This window comes from Opisthorchis viverrini (genome assembly GCF_000715545.1).
Source record: "Opisthorchis viverrini unplaced genomic scaffold opera_v5_602, whole genome shotgun sequence".
In the NCBI taxonomy this organism is placed as follows: domain Eukaryota; kingdom Metazoa; phylum Platyhelminthes; class Trematoda; order Opisthorchiida; family Opisthorchiidae; genus Opisthorchis; species Opisthorchis viverrini.
Window position 1 is genome coordinate 113,256 of NW_008752264.1, and position 17,519 is coordinate 130,774.

Sequence of the window (17,519 nt, forward strand, 5' to 3'; positions counted from 1 at the left end):
GTCTACCTACCTGGGCGTTCATATCACCAGCAACCACAACGATATCTGAGCTTTTAGCCTGTTGTAGAAGGGCACCTAGAGCGTCATAGAAACTGTCCTTGGCAGATTCAGAGCTACAGTCAGTTGGGGCGTATGTAGACACAATAAACAGGGTGCGATGAACCTCACTTTCTCTAGACTATCTCACCGACGTTTAAAAAGAGACTTCGAAGTGTTTGGGGTTGTAACTGAATTCGGACGTGCAGAAGCTGCAGCTGAGTGTGATGCAGGGCGAGCAAAACGGTCAGTCCTAGAGCTGGGACCTGCGGATAAAGTATTCAAATTTGGGCGGGGGAGGGTGGAAGACGGAAAACGTGAAAGTGTAAGAAGGGAGGCGTCAGCAGTAGCATGTTTTCGCTTACCCGCCCTGCTGTATGCAGCAAGTAAGGCAACCCGGCTGATGGCACCACGCGACGGCCGATGTGGCATGAGAATATTGTTAGTTGTGTATGTCATGGTTGTACGAGGGATGGGATACTGCCATGGCGCCCACACCTAGACAGGAGGACGATTAGGGTTCTCAACCAAAGCCTTTAGCTCGAAAGCCTAGCCGCAAGGCAGCGGTGTTCTGCTGGAAATGCAGGTACATTACCATTTTTTTTACGGAACACGTCGCCATACATGTTCCAACCCCCAACCTGGAGGGCCAGGAGACTGCGTTCGTCGAACCTCTATCCATGGACCAACCTGGTATGAGAGACTCTGTGAGCATCGTGTGGACACTCCCCAGTATAGCTCAATGGGTCTCCGAGGTACACAAACCGCCACACCACGGTAAGGTCCAGTCTCTTCGTGACGGTGTTGTTTAGAATATCAATGACGCACTGAGTAACTTCTAATGGGCACTTCAGCATTCTCTCTGTGTGGAACACATTGCCTAATACTACACATTAACCATTTAATTGGATATTCGGTATCAGGGAGACTAAAGCACTACAATTTTATGGCATATCGAAGGACGGACAGGTGACGCGAGAATCCGGACCGTGATACTCACCATCTAGTATTCTTGTCCCGCTAACATTAGTACGACGGATTGAAGTCAGGAAACAAGAAAATGGCTTTTAAGAGGACGGACGAGCATAACGTTGGGGGTTACATGGGTTTAAACACAAGCGAGAGGGTTTGTGGTTCCAGCCTGACTGAGGATTAGTCAGTGAATGCAACACGGAATAAAGATGCTTGGTGCAGTTAAAAATTGAGACTAGGGAACATCAGTACAACTCCACACTCAGAAAGCATTGTACAGCTGAAGACGTTCAACTAGCTTTTGCTGGTGGTAGAAGAAATCGATCCTAGTGGGCTTAGGGGTTGTTCACCACCAGTGTATAGTTGCCTTGTGATATGAGACATTGATTAGAAACTGTCCATTAATGGTATGTGCATGGCATGGACGTCCAGTATGAGGATTAAATTAGTACCAAGCTCCCATCGGAACGATGCCTTCGCAGCTATCAAAGACCACCGTGTCTTGAACGCCAATTCACCGTGTACACCAAATAATTATCCATTCTGTAGGCGAGTAAAAACTAGTGGTTCAGTTGTGGCCTCTCTTCGGTGCGTTGTTGCTGTATAACTAGAAGAGGACATAAGGGCCGAGGTGTTGCTAGGTTGGCCGCACCTAGAAAGGGACAATCGAAAATCAAGGATTGGGCTGGAGCCAAGCACCCTCCCCTAAGCCAGGGACAAAAGTAAGAGGACTCTCAGTCATCGATAACAGATAGATAAAATGACTTTCCCAATCATGCAAGTATTTTCTACTTGGGTTTCGTTACCGAAATTTAATAAAACCGGAAAGGGTAATAGGAAGTACAGAAAGATGGCTCAAAACAGATGGACCTTTTTACAGGCTTATCAGGTAGGCGGGATCACCGGACTCAACCAACCTACGTTGGATGACAACTTAGTGTGCGCTGAATTTAGAGATGTGTATGATACTTTTCCGGACCGCAGTAGTATTTCTACCAAATGAACCCTAAACATAAAAGAAGGGGATCCTTACTCGAGCACTTATCCGATATCAGAAACCAGGGTTAATTAATTTCCAAACGGAATCCCGATATAGCTTTTGCTACACATTCAATATGGCATCGAACAAGAGGTACTCCGTTGAGTCCTCGGTTTCGGAGATAATACGAGTCAGGGAACCCGTTTACTTAGCCCGCATTACGACACGGAATTTTTGCGGGCTGATTAGACGGAGATTGGATTTTATCAAGGTCCGGTATGCATATTTCTCCCATTTATAATGAATTGAGGACGAAAACGAAGGGAGGTTAGCTCACGTTATTAAAAGGCTGGGCTCACCTGTTCACAGTCTTCAGAATGTATTGCAAATTGTTCATCAGGAACAGCAACTGTACAGTCTCATCGGAATAGGATTCTGCTTTCCGCTCCAGATTTTCAACCAAGGCAGAAATAGCATCAACTGGAAGAGTAGAAGGATAATCGCATGGTAAAGGGTATGGCATCCACACTAAGCAGTGATATACTTTTCCTGATAACTCGACAATGACAGACTAATAATTCGAAACAGTTACAACCGTTTAGTAATTCACACGTGGTCAGAGGGCGAAAGTTGGTAGATGTTCGCATATCCCACCGGATTATCAGTAGCAAATTACCGACTAAAAGAAAGCAAAATTGTACAGTCTCCGAAAAAAGGGTTAGTCGCATTGTTATGGAGCGATTGTTGGAAAAGGAGAAGCAGAAGATATGTCATGCCCACGATTGCCTGTAGGTTATACCGGATTTCGTTAGGCTGCAAGCGTACTCTTCCCTTTTGGCATGGAGAAACCTGTCTGCGTAATTTTCCTCGCAGTTAGATGTGAGCCCTGGTACCAATAGGTTTGTCTTCTTTAAATGAAGGTAGAGGCAGACAATCAGTCATGTCTAGGATCCACAGCATTGTACTTGCAGTATGCCTCCAGTTCAAGCGGTGCAGTAGCTGAACAAGAATCCTGTGAATATGGTCTGTTTGAGTACATGGTCACAAGTTTTGGTCTCGCATGACTGCTTTGTCTAATGAACCGTTTGAACTTATTTCAGTATGTGTCAGAAATTGTAGTTCAGTCAGATCAAATATCCGTTGCTCCATATGTCAGTCATACATGGGGTTTGTATTCGAGTCTATAAGAAATTACTTGCATGAAGTCGCCGACGACCAGTATGCACAGGCATGAAGTCTCGATAGCGAACATGCCGAATCGTTGGATATCTGTTGTTTCTGCTCACAACAAATGGGAATATTCCACCTTCAAAGCGCAAGAGCGAACAGAACAACTAAATTTACAGCATTTCGACGCAGAAGACAAATGATACGGTTTTTATTAGTTAAAGGAAAGTGTTTCCATCGATGAAAGAACTTAGCAGCCCCGGATGACGTTCCGTCAAGGGGACAATAGTCTAGTGTTATTCCATTGTATATCAGCCGAGTAACCTGCAGACAACGAGAGGACTGAAATACAGAAGTCTGCCTAACATGCTTTTGTCATGCCAGTCACAATATGATAGGCTTTGATTTCAAACTCCATTTGAAAGCGAGCCGAGTAAAAAGACTATGAATGGTTACCGGGCAGATAGCACACCACTAGTTCGTTGGTAATCACGGGAGCCTTGCATCAACACAACGCCACACAGGAGCAATCGGAAGGTCAAGGAAATATCTGGAACGCGAAACTTCAGGTTAAGAACTTGTGCTTTTACCCCTGAATAACCTGTAGCACACGAGTAGTATACTCGTTGTACCCGGTTATTGCACAGAATAAACATACTGGCAAGCCGGTTGGTTTGAATGAATGAAACACTTAGGAGATTTCGGAAGTATATTGGAATCGGCAAACTACCTCAACACAGCAGGAGGATTGTTCATACGCTAGGAGAGTGAACGGAAAATCGTAGACATTTTATCTGAGGCGTCCTGAGATGTACAGGAATCCATAACACTCGGATTGATGCATAAATAATGCATTAAAGTTTGTGCGATCAAGCAGTAATGTCTACATTTCACTATACATCGCTTCAGTTTGGTGCTAGTTCGACAACCAGGTGCCCGACATACAAACGACACGTGGGGTAACCGGATGAAGATATTCGCCTCGCTATGATACCTGAATGAGCTAAGCAGCAGGAGACGCGTGCAATTGAAATTTTCGCTTCAATACGACGAGCATATGAACAGAATGAACGACTACTTAACTCCCGTCCAACCCGACTTTCGAGCTTGGCGTCCGTGTCTTCCAAGTCAGTCGTTTTCGACCGAAGACTACGGCGCCCAGGGCAAACATCTTGGTGACTTCCCATATATTTAAACTGAACTTACAAATACACCACAGTTTGACACTGCTAGGCTGAATGCTGGGGAGGCCTTGCTTAAATAATACCCGGATTTCTCAACATGCACATTTATTAAGGCCATAATTCCCCTGAAAAACACAAAGTCAAACGGAAAACAGACCGAGGCGGCCTACCTAGCAACTTGTGCAATGTAAGGTCAAATCAGCCATCAGCAGATTGATCGAGACAAACAATCGATCACCTAGTGCCCGAAGAACATGACAGCGACTTAGTTAATTCAGCAGTGCCACATTATCAAATGGACCATCACCAGATTTGTTTTCGGAAACCATCCATTGCAAATCCGGCCTTTCGCGATTTTTATTCAATGCTTCGAAGGTACTTATGGTCAAGGGAAAGCAAGCATTCGACTAAATCTCGTGGCCTTAAAACGGTATTGGACATATTGTGGCGTCATAAACGCTATCCCTTGCAGACAGACGAATGTAATGCTATCATCGAACGTGTCCGGACAGAAGCAGATAGCTTCGAAAACTATAGCGCTCGTTTCGCTTGGCATATTGCCCCCCCCAAAAAATAAAGGATGCATAGATTTGCGAAGTAAGACCATGTTTAGGTTCGAGACACATGGCAACATTATTAAGGTTATCTATTGCAATCACGTAGAATCCGATTCAATTGTCGCGATTTAAACTGCTTATTACAGGTCATTAAAGGTACAGCAGAGAAGTTCTACGCCAGAGATAGAGGATACTGCAAAGGTTCCCTCCATCATAAGTTCGATTACAAAGAGAAAGGTGACAGTGACCAACTCCGACGGACACCGCATTTTGTGACGAATATTTATACGTCCATGGGTGTCGAGACCTAAGGATTGAAGTGTGACGAACATTTTTACCATCGCCAGGACCAGCTTAATCAAAAGCGACCTCTCTATCTTATAATATGGTGAAAAGGGATAAAATAGCTGGGCAAAGAGGATACACTCACGTAAGAACAACCCCACACGACTGCTGTGTTGTGTGTCATTCTGCAAACTGACACACATCATGCGAATCACATCGGCGTTACTTTGTGAGCTAGCCTTATCAACGTACATCGCCACCGAGAGGATGTCAGCAAATTCCAGAAGGTGCTCGAAGAACATCAAGGCCTTTGAGCAAGAACGAAAAAATAGGTCAAGGAAAAATAATTGACTGTGGTTAATCGAAGCCGTCAAAATGTTTTGTACGAAACAGACCCGGACGTCGAATGTTCCAGAATTCATGCAGTAAGCACTTGCAAAATACCTGAAAATACAGTTCCCATAGAAATGTCTCCGTAAACTGAACCAGCGATAATAAACTACGTCCTGGTAGACCAAAACGTTCCCCTAAAGAGAGGCACTTCAGCTAGGCTACTGATAAGATATCACTGGTGCCAAACCATCATGAGTAGGGTGACGAGCGTGTTAAGGTACAGGACAAGGTCAGGAGAACATAAGTTTGTCGAAAAACTCGGCTTTCCGGTGAATACCGTACAGATCACAAAAGGATGTCAGGGCAACAGTCGCATCAATTTGTGATTAATCCTACATTTTTATCCGAAAAGCAGTAGCTTATCCTGAGGTGCTGCGGTCAAGAAGCTGATTAGTGTGAAAGTTATGTGTATCCTGCCAACTGCATGTGTTTTACACTGTGTGCATGCTTCATATCTGACCTTGGGACAGAGTGGAAGTGCCATGTATGGTTTGTCTTGCTTGGGTCGTCTTTGCATGATGGGGTAGGCCGGGCCAAACCTATTCAGTTCAATTGGTCAGATATGAACCACGTACCATAAACATTTTGGTTACAACTGCAACATTTTTGATCACAGGAGAGCGGGAAGATTGTAGGGCACACATCCAAGCCTGGAGGGCAGTGGCGTGTCCACTTAGTTCGGGAACTGCGTAGTTGGGCACTGAGGGCGATAGGTTTGATGCACGAACACCTTTGGGTTATTTCTGCCAGTGTCATTAACCATTGGTGAGTTGAGTCCCGGATCCAATCCAGGGAGGTGGGGGTTATCGCCCCGGCTAAGTTAACTGGTTAGTGTCTTCACCCTTCGTTGCCAGGTCATGCATCCACTGTCAACCTCTCGGTCGCTTCCACTCAGCACAGGGCTAGGCGAAAAGAGCTCTGCAAGGCAGACGGTCTTCTGGCATGCGGAGTACATGTCTTAACCTATGAAGCGTGAATAAGTCACCTATTACAGTAGGGTTCCTTCTTCTAAGGACTATCTGGCGTACCTTAGCAATACTAAACAGATGTCCCCACCAGAACGGTTGATCGAATCAGCTGAAATAGGGCGCGGGTGTTGCCTACAGCGAAATCCGTTTCCATCTGCTGGGCCCTCGGAATCCATCAGTGTTCTCTATCATCCATCAGGCTCCTGATTATTCGGTGTTTGAAAGGTCTGAGTGCGCCATTACAGAAGCTAGTTGCTGGTAAGGCCTTTCTGGCAGCAGTAAGACTCGCTGATCTCGACGATATCCAGTGTTAGTTTAATCGAGTCGGATGGTATGAACAAACAGTTCTGGAAGCTTATGTAATCCACTTCCATTTGGCCTCCAAGCAATCTTCGTCATCCGCATGACTGTGGGCTTCCAGTAGCTTTCTAGGCAGATCAGTCGGGCCAAATGGAGGATAGCGCAACACTATCAGCCCTGCCACTGAAAGGAGGCGTCATGTGAATACTCCTGGTCTCCAGCTGATGTTTGGAAAGCATTAGGAACAGTTTTCATTTGGCTCGGTTGGTTTATCTCAACATTCAATTGTCTGCTAGTCCGCCCAATCTAGACAGTCGCATCTGATACAATCAACCTTCTAGAGACGGTTGGTACGTCGTCCGGCTTCAGCCGGTCTTTCGTGTGAACCAGTTGCCTCTGCAATGTGTTGTCCACTTGGAAGACGGTCCGGATGTTGGAGCTGAAGGTAGTCCAGCGGATAATTTCAGATGGTTGCTGAGTGTTTGATATGGGTAACCTTGTTTTCGTTTCAGCTGTGTTACTAGAGGTGTTATTCGCTCAGTGAGCCAGTTTGTGAATTATGGCTCTCTTCATACTCAATGGATGAGCAGAGTTACATTTAGAGTAGTGATCTGAGTGACTAAAATGTGCTTCCATCACACGGCTTGTAACTCACGGAAGGAGTACCCTGAAGGACCGGCTCTGTAATTTCATGCAATAAAAAAATTATTTTTCAAACGTGTTCGTGTTAACCAGACAGAGATATCCTGGAAGGGCTTCAGCCGTATCGAAACACTAAGTGAATTTCATCATTCAGAGTCCGTATCTCAGAAGAAAAATGTGTTTATTCGCCAAGTACTAAAGCCACTCAGTAATGCATCAGAGATTTGAAGTAGAAAATAAGTGAAATCGAGCGACAGAAAACCGGGCCGTCAGTACTGACTCCATCGCGAACAGACTGGACGATAGTGTGAGGCGACGGTACACTGCCTTTGATAATGATGAATAACGAGTGAGAACATCGTGTGGAATGGTGTAATCCCTTACATATCCTTATTCGAATACGACACTTCCAACTTACGTTAGTTGCAAGCTCATGTACCGTCCCATCCGGCGGAACTACCCCTCGGGTACCACTGGTATGTTCAGGCAGCATACGCAGAAATTCCGTGTACTTTTGCAGCGCAATACAAGTCTCGTGGATCATTTTGTAGACGCTGCTGTTGAATCCAAAGAGAATGTGTTCTATGCCCTGAGGGTAAAATGGGATAAACGAGTTTTTCGACAGAACTCACGGTAGAAAGAAGGAGAAACTTGGACGTATAGGTAAAATAAAGCCAGTACAGACAAGTCCCACAATCTTATAACCGTGACTAATACCAGGAAGCTTGTGATGCTAAGTAAACTTGTGAAATCTTGCCGAGACGTAATGGTTGTGGTTACACCACGCAATCCAATAGACGACACGACTTACTCTAGACTTGGAACCAGGTGAACTTACCCAGTACATGGCACAAAACAGTAAACAGAAATCGAAGCACAATACAGCTATGTGTTCATCAGTTACGGAGATTTGCCTCACTAATCCTTGTTAAGAATAGCACAAAAAACCAGATATGCGGTTGATACTTGACGAATGTGATGATTTACGCCGTTCGGCAGTGAAGCATCGGTGTTGAACACTGATGTCATGCTGTTGATGATGATGATGATACGCCGTTCATCCTGGATAGTTCTTATTCTGTCCAGGAAACATGTAGTGAAAAAACAGATGGAACAATTCCATTGATTCAAATGATACAATTCACCTTTCATGAGTATCCGAACAAACCTATAAATTTTCACACTCTTCTTACTTTTACCCCCCCCCCCCCCACGAAAGTTTGCACCTTTCACTACAGGTTCCCCTATCGCCCAGTAGCCCCTCATTCACGAATCGTCACGATAACTTCAACGTGGTTCCTTTCAATGTTCGCATGCTCAGACAAATTGGAGAGCAGGTAGTTTCGGTTCAGTCTAGCAACCGCTCAACCCAGAAGTATTCTGCCTACCAGAAGCTAGCTTGTGTCATTGCAGCTGCAGCAACCTAACAACAATTAGTCTAGGATACGCAGATGATCCGGCGACTTGGGCATTGGAGCACACTGGTATTGGGATGGCCAATGTGCTGAAGCTGTTCTCCTAGAATGAACACCATGTGCCAGCAGATTTTATTTGATGAGATTAGCAAACTTTTCCAGGGTTGATCATCATAGATACAAGGAACATTAGTTGCTACAACGTTTTCTCCCTAACTTTTTGATCAGCTGAGGAGATGATGCTGCAGTAGTGACTAAATGTTTGGATGCAAGAGTAGGTTGTTTGAACTCCAACGGGTGCTCGCCACGATCCAGATTGTATACCAAGCGATAAATAGGGCGTCTTTTAAGGATAAGTTGAATACCCAAGGCGCTTAGATAGCGCGAACTCCAGGTACCATCACGTTAATCGGCATCCTCCATCGGTCATATGACAGTGAACTTAAAATAACAGTAATATCAAATTCAGTCAAGTCAATTCGCGTAAAGCCTTATGTTTACTACAGAGAGTTTTTAATAAACGAATTTACATAGGTAATTGATGGGACATCTTGATATACTTTAAAGTATTTACCTAAAATGGAGGCTCTACAAAAGCAGGCGAGACGCAAGGTGATTGCGAAGGGCAGTATGATAAAATAGAAAACCAGTCAGGTGAGAGGCAAGAGAAGTACGGGAGGTGGAATTTCTGGTAAGTAATTGTTTGTGCTTGGAGTATGTGAATATGGTGGTGGTGGTGGTGACTCTATTGAGCAACCAGAGGTTGAGAAAACACCGTTATGCAAAAGACCTAAGAAGCTGTTATTCTCCTCAGACTATTGTTTACCAACAAAATGATGTGCCGCGAAAAGCACGTCATTTCCCTACTGTATCCGTTGCTGCGTTAACTGGCTCATTGCTTTCTATCAATTATTGGAGTATAGGCGAATACACTAAAGATCAACAACACAACCGTTTTTCCAGGCATCGGCGACTGTGTTCAGAGGAATGTTGTACCGTCAAGCTTTGTAAAAATCCTAAATCCATGACAACACAAGCTGTATTCGGCTCTACACCCAACTTCCACCATACTTTACATCGTTCAGCCATATCGTAGCCAACTGTGAGACAGATGAGCACTTTCGGTGATGGTTAGTTCATTCTTATCGAGGTCGAAACACACCGAAACACTGACGTTTTGATATGTCATTGAACCAGACGTACTGGATAGATTTAAGGAAGTCTAGAGAGTCCTATTCACTTCGAAGCAGAATATGAGTGCAGCAACTCAGTCAAAAAGAAATGGTTCCAACAAACAGTCCTCAGCTACTTGGGATCAACAGCAAGCCGATTCTGAGACTTTGAAGTAACGTTTAAGCCATGAAGTATACGTGAAAGAAAGGATCACATTGTTGTAGAAAACAACAGCGGTATTGCCATTTATGGTTACTCGAAAGACGCACCTTTAGCTTTTTAAAAACTATTGAGTCCCGTCTAAGGAAAAAAAAATGCCTTGCTGTTTGGTGGTATTTTTTGCCACTATGAAATCAGCCACAACTGTACTGTCATATGTCCGTAAGAAGGATATGCAACGACTACTCGTGTTTGATCGTCGTTGTATACGAGACAATTCACGCGTTTAGTGGCAACAACATGTGAATAATTCATATATACGGCGTCGCCTCCTGCATAACAGCTTACACATCAAAATTTGTGGCATGATTTTGTTCAGTCAGCTCTACTAGCCCTAAGAATGCAGTCTCACTGACTCTACCTGATCAAGACTGGAAAAAAGGCCGGGGGACATTCAACAATATGGAAAACTAACCGAAAGGTGACTATTCAGTTATCCTCTGTTGGATCTTCGAAGTGTCCTTGTCTGACGTGACACGAAACTGAATTCTTAGGCGTGCTTCTCGCTCTGTTTTAGCATCAACAAACTCGCTAGTCCGTCTTCTATGACGTTACGTCGCATGATGTTATACTGTACAATGACCCTTCCAGGTCCAGTGCATAATATAGAGGGGTTCGTCACAACACTGAACACCGTGCCTTGAAGCAATTACCTGGAGGACTTCTAGGAGCTCAGGGCCCACCTGACAGATGCGCTTCATCACTAGCAACAACGAGAGAACCATGTGAAATTCCGCCCGCTTCTCCGCAAGTTGCAGCAGGCGGACCAAATTCTGCATAAACGAGGAAAATAACAGTGCACATGGTAACGACAAATAAAAGGAAAATGTGCTGCAACGTAAAAATTAGTCTTCTGCAAATAATTCAAAAGGTGCGGAGAAATATTACTAGACAAACGGCCTAGACATGTCAACTTAAACCCAAGCCTGCGGGCTTTTGCAGGTTGGCCCTAATGCAACACCCGTCATTCCCCTTTATCCTCGCTATCCAGCATCCAAAGCGCTGTCTCAGGTTACGTGAACCGCATGCAATTTTTTAGGGTAAAGGGGTGAGGTTGCTCTATCGACAGAAGATAAGCTGGGTGAGGATATAGGCCATTCAACAACCCGTACGCTAGAATTATTACAGTGCAGGTACGCGTACAACAAAGCAAAATGAACTACACCATTGGTCATCAAACACCAGACTTATTATCGGAAACAGAATGCGACCGCCGATGTAGCTCCTTCGAAAGTGGATACAGAAAGCTATTCTTTCCAAAGTCATTTGGGTCCGTTTGTTCGCACCAGTCTACACAAACGAGGTGTGCAAGCTTCGTCCTATTCAATTCCGTAAAACTGCACTAGGAAATTTTGAGCAAAGAAGCATGAATTACAAGACACGATATCCAAGTAGCACATTTACGCTGCTCAGCTAAAAATTAGCAGTGCCGACCTCATGACCTACGAAAGATTTGTTACCGACATCATCAGGGACATCAGTGTTGACATTGATGCTTCACTGCCCTACAGCCATAAACTTCATCTAGTTATAGTTAAAGCCTTAGAGTGAAAAAAGGAGAAAAAAGTGGTTGGGGGAGGGAACCTGATGTCAGATTATGTCGGGCATTCTGAGGTGCCTACACCTCCAAGCGCTCAATCAGACAACCTGGAAAGAAACTGACAACACGAACACCACATACATCGATCAGAATCCATTTCTTACGATGTCTCCAGCCAAGCGCAGGAGGGGTCAGGGGGATTCCATCCTAGAAGGCGTACAATACCAATACCACCCAAACTCTCCACAATCACTTTTAAACTCTGCCAAGTCATACGTTATCCACCTCGCGGTTTGCGGCATCCTGAAGGAGGCACGGAGAATAGCATTCATCACGGCCGAACCATCGCAGTCGACGGTGCTGGAGGTTTTCCGCGATGGAATTACCTTCTGCACAACCTAATACCCGTTTTCTAATTACCTCGTTACTAATCCGTCAGAGCCCTCCAAAAGCAGCGGTGCTACAGAGGCATCGGTGATAAAAAAAAAGCCACTGACGAGACAGCTGCTTAAGAAAGCGACATCCTGATTAGGGAGCTTGACGCTAACATGGAGGATGGTGACGAAGCACTGAAAAATTCCTTTACAAAACTAATACAATCAACGGAGAGAAGCGGCTGTGATCGAGATACCATTCTTTCAAAGCTAGGATTTCGGCATCCACGGTTCGTCTCCTTTAGTAGGGTGCGGAAGAAAGAGGAGGGGACTTTTTACGAGAAACCGTGTATTCCTACGGAATACGGTCAATAACAAGATGTTTCAGAACCAATGAGACAAACAAAGCGTAACCAGAATCCTTTTCGAACCTCCTCCAACACGAGCCCAACATAACTTCAGCTAGTTGGTCTGGCTAACCAGTGACAGCAAACCCCCAGCTGGGATCAGCTGCGTGCTTGCTGGTGCCTTCCGGTGGAGCTTTTGGGACACATGCTCTGGTCGAGGGCCCGAATTATTCTTTTGTCTAGGTTGGAGTGCGCTAACAGTTTCACAGCCCACATAAAACGTAAAATGCAAAAAATGTCCATAATTCGATTCGCCGCTCATTCCGGGTGACGGAGGCTTAGCAATAAGTTGAGGAGCAGACTTGCTATAACGTCTTATTCTTTACACCGGTATCCCGGATAATCGGTACGCTCTCCGAAAATGGGCGGTTCTATTGTAAAGGGGACACCATAATGTGTTCCACAAAGTTTCATGAGTTCTCATGAAGGGTGAACAGTAGTCAGCTCTATGAAGCAGGAAGTTTGTAGTCACAGGAGAAAACATAGTATGCCTTCTGGCACAGGCGAGAATTACTGAAGGGTCAGAGCCAACAGAAGGATGCATGAAGTGAAACATGACTTGAGGGAAAGTGTGTGGTTTACAATAGTACGTAAATGTGTGAGGTGGGGGGAGAGATGGCCCAAGTGGTAAGAGCGCTAATTTACTGACCAGAAGGTCCGTGGTTCGAATCCGACCTTTGCCTCTCGACTTGCCCTGTCTAGGCTTGGGCAACTTGGCAGTATCCAAGCCCTCGTGCTTCCTTCGGGTGGCATGGCAGCTAGGCACCGAAAGGGTGCTACAGCTGAACGCTTTCTTTACATGTGTGAGGTCGTATCAATCACTGTATTTCAAAATGGTATCAAGTACTTTAAAATGGATCGCGATCACGCCAAAGCCAGAAAATTAGGAATGTGTTGATGAAGACAGCAACTAGAGGCCCACATGGGAGTTCGGAGACTTGAAATTTTAATAGAACGAGGTCAGAGCTTACTTAGTGAACACACATTTAATGAAAACATACTAATGCATAACTTACATGTAATTCTGTCAGTATTTCGTTTGACGCCACCTTCAAAATGACATCTAGAGATACTTGCGTCTCATCTAGGTCCGAGGTGAGCTGAAGTCTCTCCAACCAACGACGTTCATTCTGATTGAAGGGGAAAATTTTGTGTGAAGAGATCAACGAAGGAAACCCAATAACAAACGTCAAAGAAAATGTATGTGTGGCTCTGACTGACACGATCTTTCATGCAGGGCAACTTGTTCTCCTGGAAATCACTGTTAAAGATCATGTGTACCCAAACAGGTGTCCAAGTAGGGAATGCGATTAAGAGAGATCCAGAGAGTCAAAATCATCAGCATTGTCAGCTGTGAGAACCGCGTACTTGTCGTACAGTGGTCGTAGCTGCCAAAGTTCGTTCACCGATGACTTGGAAAGGTGGGGTAGATAGCTGCGCATTGTAGGCGGGAGCTGATAAATTGGTGCGTAAACACGGCAGTGCTAGTGGACTTTTGAGCGGGGGATGGGCAAGGGAGCTATGCATTGCAGGCAATAGCTTGAATGCATGAGCGCCATTGAGGGCGCTACTGGGCCAGAAAAACCGGCACCAGTCGAAAAGTTTTCATCGGCTTCGCTTAGCGTCGTATGGGAGACAGTACGGTGAGAAGACAAAATGGCGTTCAGAAATGAAAATACATCTAGCCGCTCATTTGTCAAATAGATATGATTAGTGTGGCTTATAATAGCAACGAAATATGTTGCACCATATTTGATCAGCAGTAGTTAGGCCATTGTGTGGAGAGTTGATAGACTATCCTTGAGAAAGGGGACCAGTAATGGTACGATCTTCGGATTGTACAACCGGCTGATGTTGTTGCCGTTTACAGAGCTCCCTCCAGTGATTTCGTTCACTCATCGGTTAAGACCTACAGAAGCCTCGTTTGTATGCTGCGGATAAGAAATTCGCTTTCGTACCACGACGGTATCATGACATTCCGTTTGAGCTGGGTTTCGATTCGACCACCTGTGATCGAGTACTTAATCGGGTGCATTGTTTTCAATCATCATTATTAGCATTATTAATATTACTACTAGTCGTGTTATTATTATTCCAGCTGCTGTCTGCAATAAGAAATCCTGGGAAAGTTATCTATGAAGTTAAATAAAAGTTCGATGAAAATAACGCGAAGCATAAGTGGAAGACAGTGCTGAACCATCACATGCAGTTCACAAGTGATCAGCAAAAAAGTGTGGAACTTGATTAGCAATAGTAGTCACAATGCAATGATTCTGCGATGAGAAGTTGTCCTCCAGGTAGTTCGGCTCCTCATTTGAAACAGAGCACTATCTGGGTATGCACAACCAAACACACCTTATTAGAAGTGTTTTTGCAAGTGTTTTATGTGCTAACTTATCGGGTGAATTGGTGGTTATTTAAGGTGCCAATTTCGTACGGACAAATTCGTTACGCTGCCCGTTGGATACTGAGTTTAACTTAGCCATAATCACTGAAGCTGAGGACGGTTATTTCACCCTTGTACGACCCGTCACCACCGAATAAACTGCAGTATGAAATGCGTAGTAACGAGCTGCTCTGACTTCTGTCACGACCATTCAACACACTACTATAATTTTGTGGTTGGGTAGGCTGTGCAGTTCAAGCACCAATACACGCGTTGTTGATAAACCCCCGTTAGGGTAAAATAGCGGACACTGGTCCACTGGTTGCTGATCATTGAAACTCCACGCGGGACGGTACAAATGCTGACGCTGAACAGATTAAACCAAACAGGTGCCAGTGACAAGTGTGTGTATAGACAGGTATATAGACTACAACTTAGCGAAAGTAGATAAAAGCCTATAAAACGGTAGATTGCCAACAGGAGAGAGAACCATCCTAGAAGTTTTTGCTTTGCCAAGCCCTTATAGATAACAAATTCATGATGCACAGCTATGAAGTGACATCGTGTAAATAAGGAATTTCAGGTGATTTCAGGAATAAAAAAAATAATTGGTAATGTTGTGGAGCATAGGTAGCTCAGGTCCACCGAGCTTCATTGTTCAATTGCGAAGCTCGGCGAACAGAGCAACAGTTAGAAATGATAACTGCTAAACATACAACGAGCTTAATATAGGCTGGGCAACTAACCTGCATAAATTTCACAAGGGCTGTGATGGCGATTGCAAGGTGTTCAGAATTCAAATCTTCGGTTTCGGTTTCGTTTAACTGACGCCTCAAAGAAACTAGATTAGAAGAATATGAACGGAGTAGGAATCCCATGATAATTACACACGACTGGTGTGTGCAAATATAAAAGGAGAACAGAAAATACTGTAACCTAAGACGATCCACCCGGGTCAAACCACCAGTGCGCCTTTATGAGGAAAAACATCTGCCACACCCCGAACTGATGTTTCGCGACGGGATTTTACCTGGAGAATTGATTCCCAACCTGACGAACGTCAAGATCAAATAAAGCATGGTGCGCTTGGCGAATACACAATGATCGGAATGGACAGTATGCACTTGAGCAAGGTAAGCAATAATAATTTGTGTGAATATGTGACGCATTGTATACGCAGTTAAGTTACCACTGGGTATTGACCAATTATCGATCAACACACAGCATGGAATCTCAATAAATCGCGGACAAATATAAGACACATTCTCCACTCCTCGAAGGAAATTACCGCCAAATGAAAGGCAAAATAAGAGAGTATGAACAAACACTCACCATCCCAAACGAATCCAGGAGGACTGAAATGAATAAGATGGAACATTTACAAAGCACCAACTACACACTGGAATGATGAGAAAAGCTCAGTCAGGGAGCAATTGAATCAAATTTCACTGTGGAAAGGTAAATAGCATCTACCGAAAGTAACACGTTAATACGAAGATCATAACAAAACCAGATAGCAGTAGTCCACTTCCACCGAGGAATGTAGCATGCGATCAGAACACACATTCACAATCAAATTCAAGAGAGTTAGTGATGAGGCACAAAATCTGAAAAGAATATACCAATCAAACACGCGAAAGTGTATTTTCGAAAGACGATCAAATCCAAAGTCTGATTGTGTGGACAAATGATAGCTTTCTGAAGCAAAACGAACCACACTGGTTAGTTTCCACCATAATTCATAGTTCAACGTGAACTATGGCAAGAAAGGAGGGCTTAGACGCGGAAAACAGGACATAAGCACTTTTGGGAAACCTACCGCTTGGGACGAGCACGCTGTGGGTTGGCGTTCGCCTTACCACGCAACTGAGAAAAAGAATGAAGAGTGAATGTCAATATAGTCGATATGTGACCATACTGGGGAACAGTAGGCGAGCACAGAATGAGTATTATGCTAGGTAGATTTTAACGGCCAATCACAGGCTATTTACCCCATACTCCAATGAGAAGTGATAACTGATTTGGATAAACAGAGATTATTCAACAGGTAAATCACCCATGTGAGCATTAAGTGAAAAATATACATTACGCTATGAAGTTGTATAACACAAAAATCTTCATAGCGCTAAAAGTACAGTAAAGGTTAGTTCAGTACAGACAAAAGAAATTACTAACACAGGCACTCCTTAACGTATCACGTATTTCCGAATGATCCAAGTTACAGAACTCGATGAATGACGCGGACAGAACCTGATAATCTAATAGTGAGGAGCCATTCACTGAATGTCTGCTAAAGAACGGGAATAACTCAAGTGGACAGATGGTGCAGTTTGGCAAGGCGGACCAGGTGTAACTCCAAATCCTCTTCTAATATGGAATCCCAAGCAGCGGCTCGTTATCCGTCATTTTCGTGCTATTAACGAAAACCTCACGACCATGCTGGTGTTACTCAAATGTAAGTGAAAAGTTAGCGTCACCTCCGTAGGTGCTTCACCAATTAGACGTCTTGTAAGCCGGTTTGG

The 17,519-nt window shown here is 44.3% G+C and overlaps 2 protein-coding genes across 2 annotated transcripts in view; one reads left to right on the plus strand and one right to left on the minus strand.

The window, feature by feature from the left end:
• Positions 1–17,519, plus strand: part of T265_15558 (hypothetical protein) — a gene marked incomplete at both ends in the record, with an annotated part of 76,293 nt that overhangs the window by 45,741 nt on the left and 13,033 nt on the right. The gene's annotated exons all lie outside the window — the stretch shown is intronic.
• The window catches only part of T265_15557 (hypothetical protein), a gene marked incomplete at both ends in the record, with an annotated part of 68,654 nt that overhangs the window by 34,590 nt on the left and 16,545 nt on the right, over positions 1–17,519 (minus strand). Inside the window, 8 exons of the mRNA XM_009178602.1 lie at positions 2,347–2,467; positions 5,326–5,488; positions 7,902–8,072; positions 10,944–11,063; positions 13,628–13,741; positions 15,744–15,838; positions 16,330–16,352; positions 16,817–16,863. Of these exons, the coding sequence (XP_009176866.1) occupies positions 2,347–2,467; positions 5,326–5,488; positions 7,902–8,072; positions 10,944–11,063; positions 13,628–13,741; positions 15,744–15,838; positions 16,330–16,352; positions 16,817–16,863 (854 nt within the window). The remainder of the gene's footprint in view (positions 1–2,346; positions 2,468–5,325; positions 5,489–7,901; positions 8,073–10,943; positions 11,064–13,627; positions 13,742–15,743; positions 15,839–16,329; positions 16,353–16,816; positions 16,864–17,519) is intronic.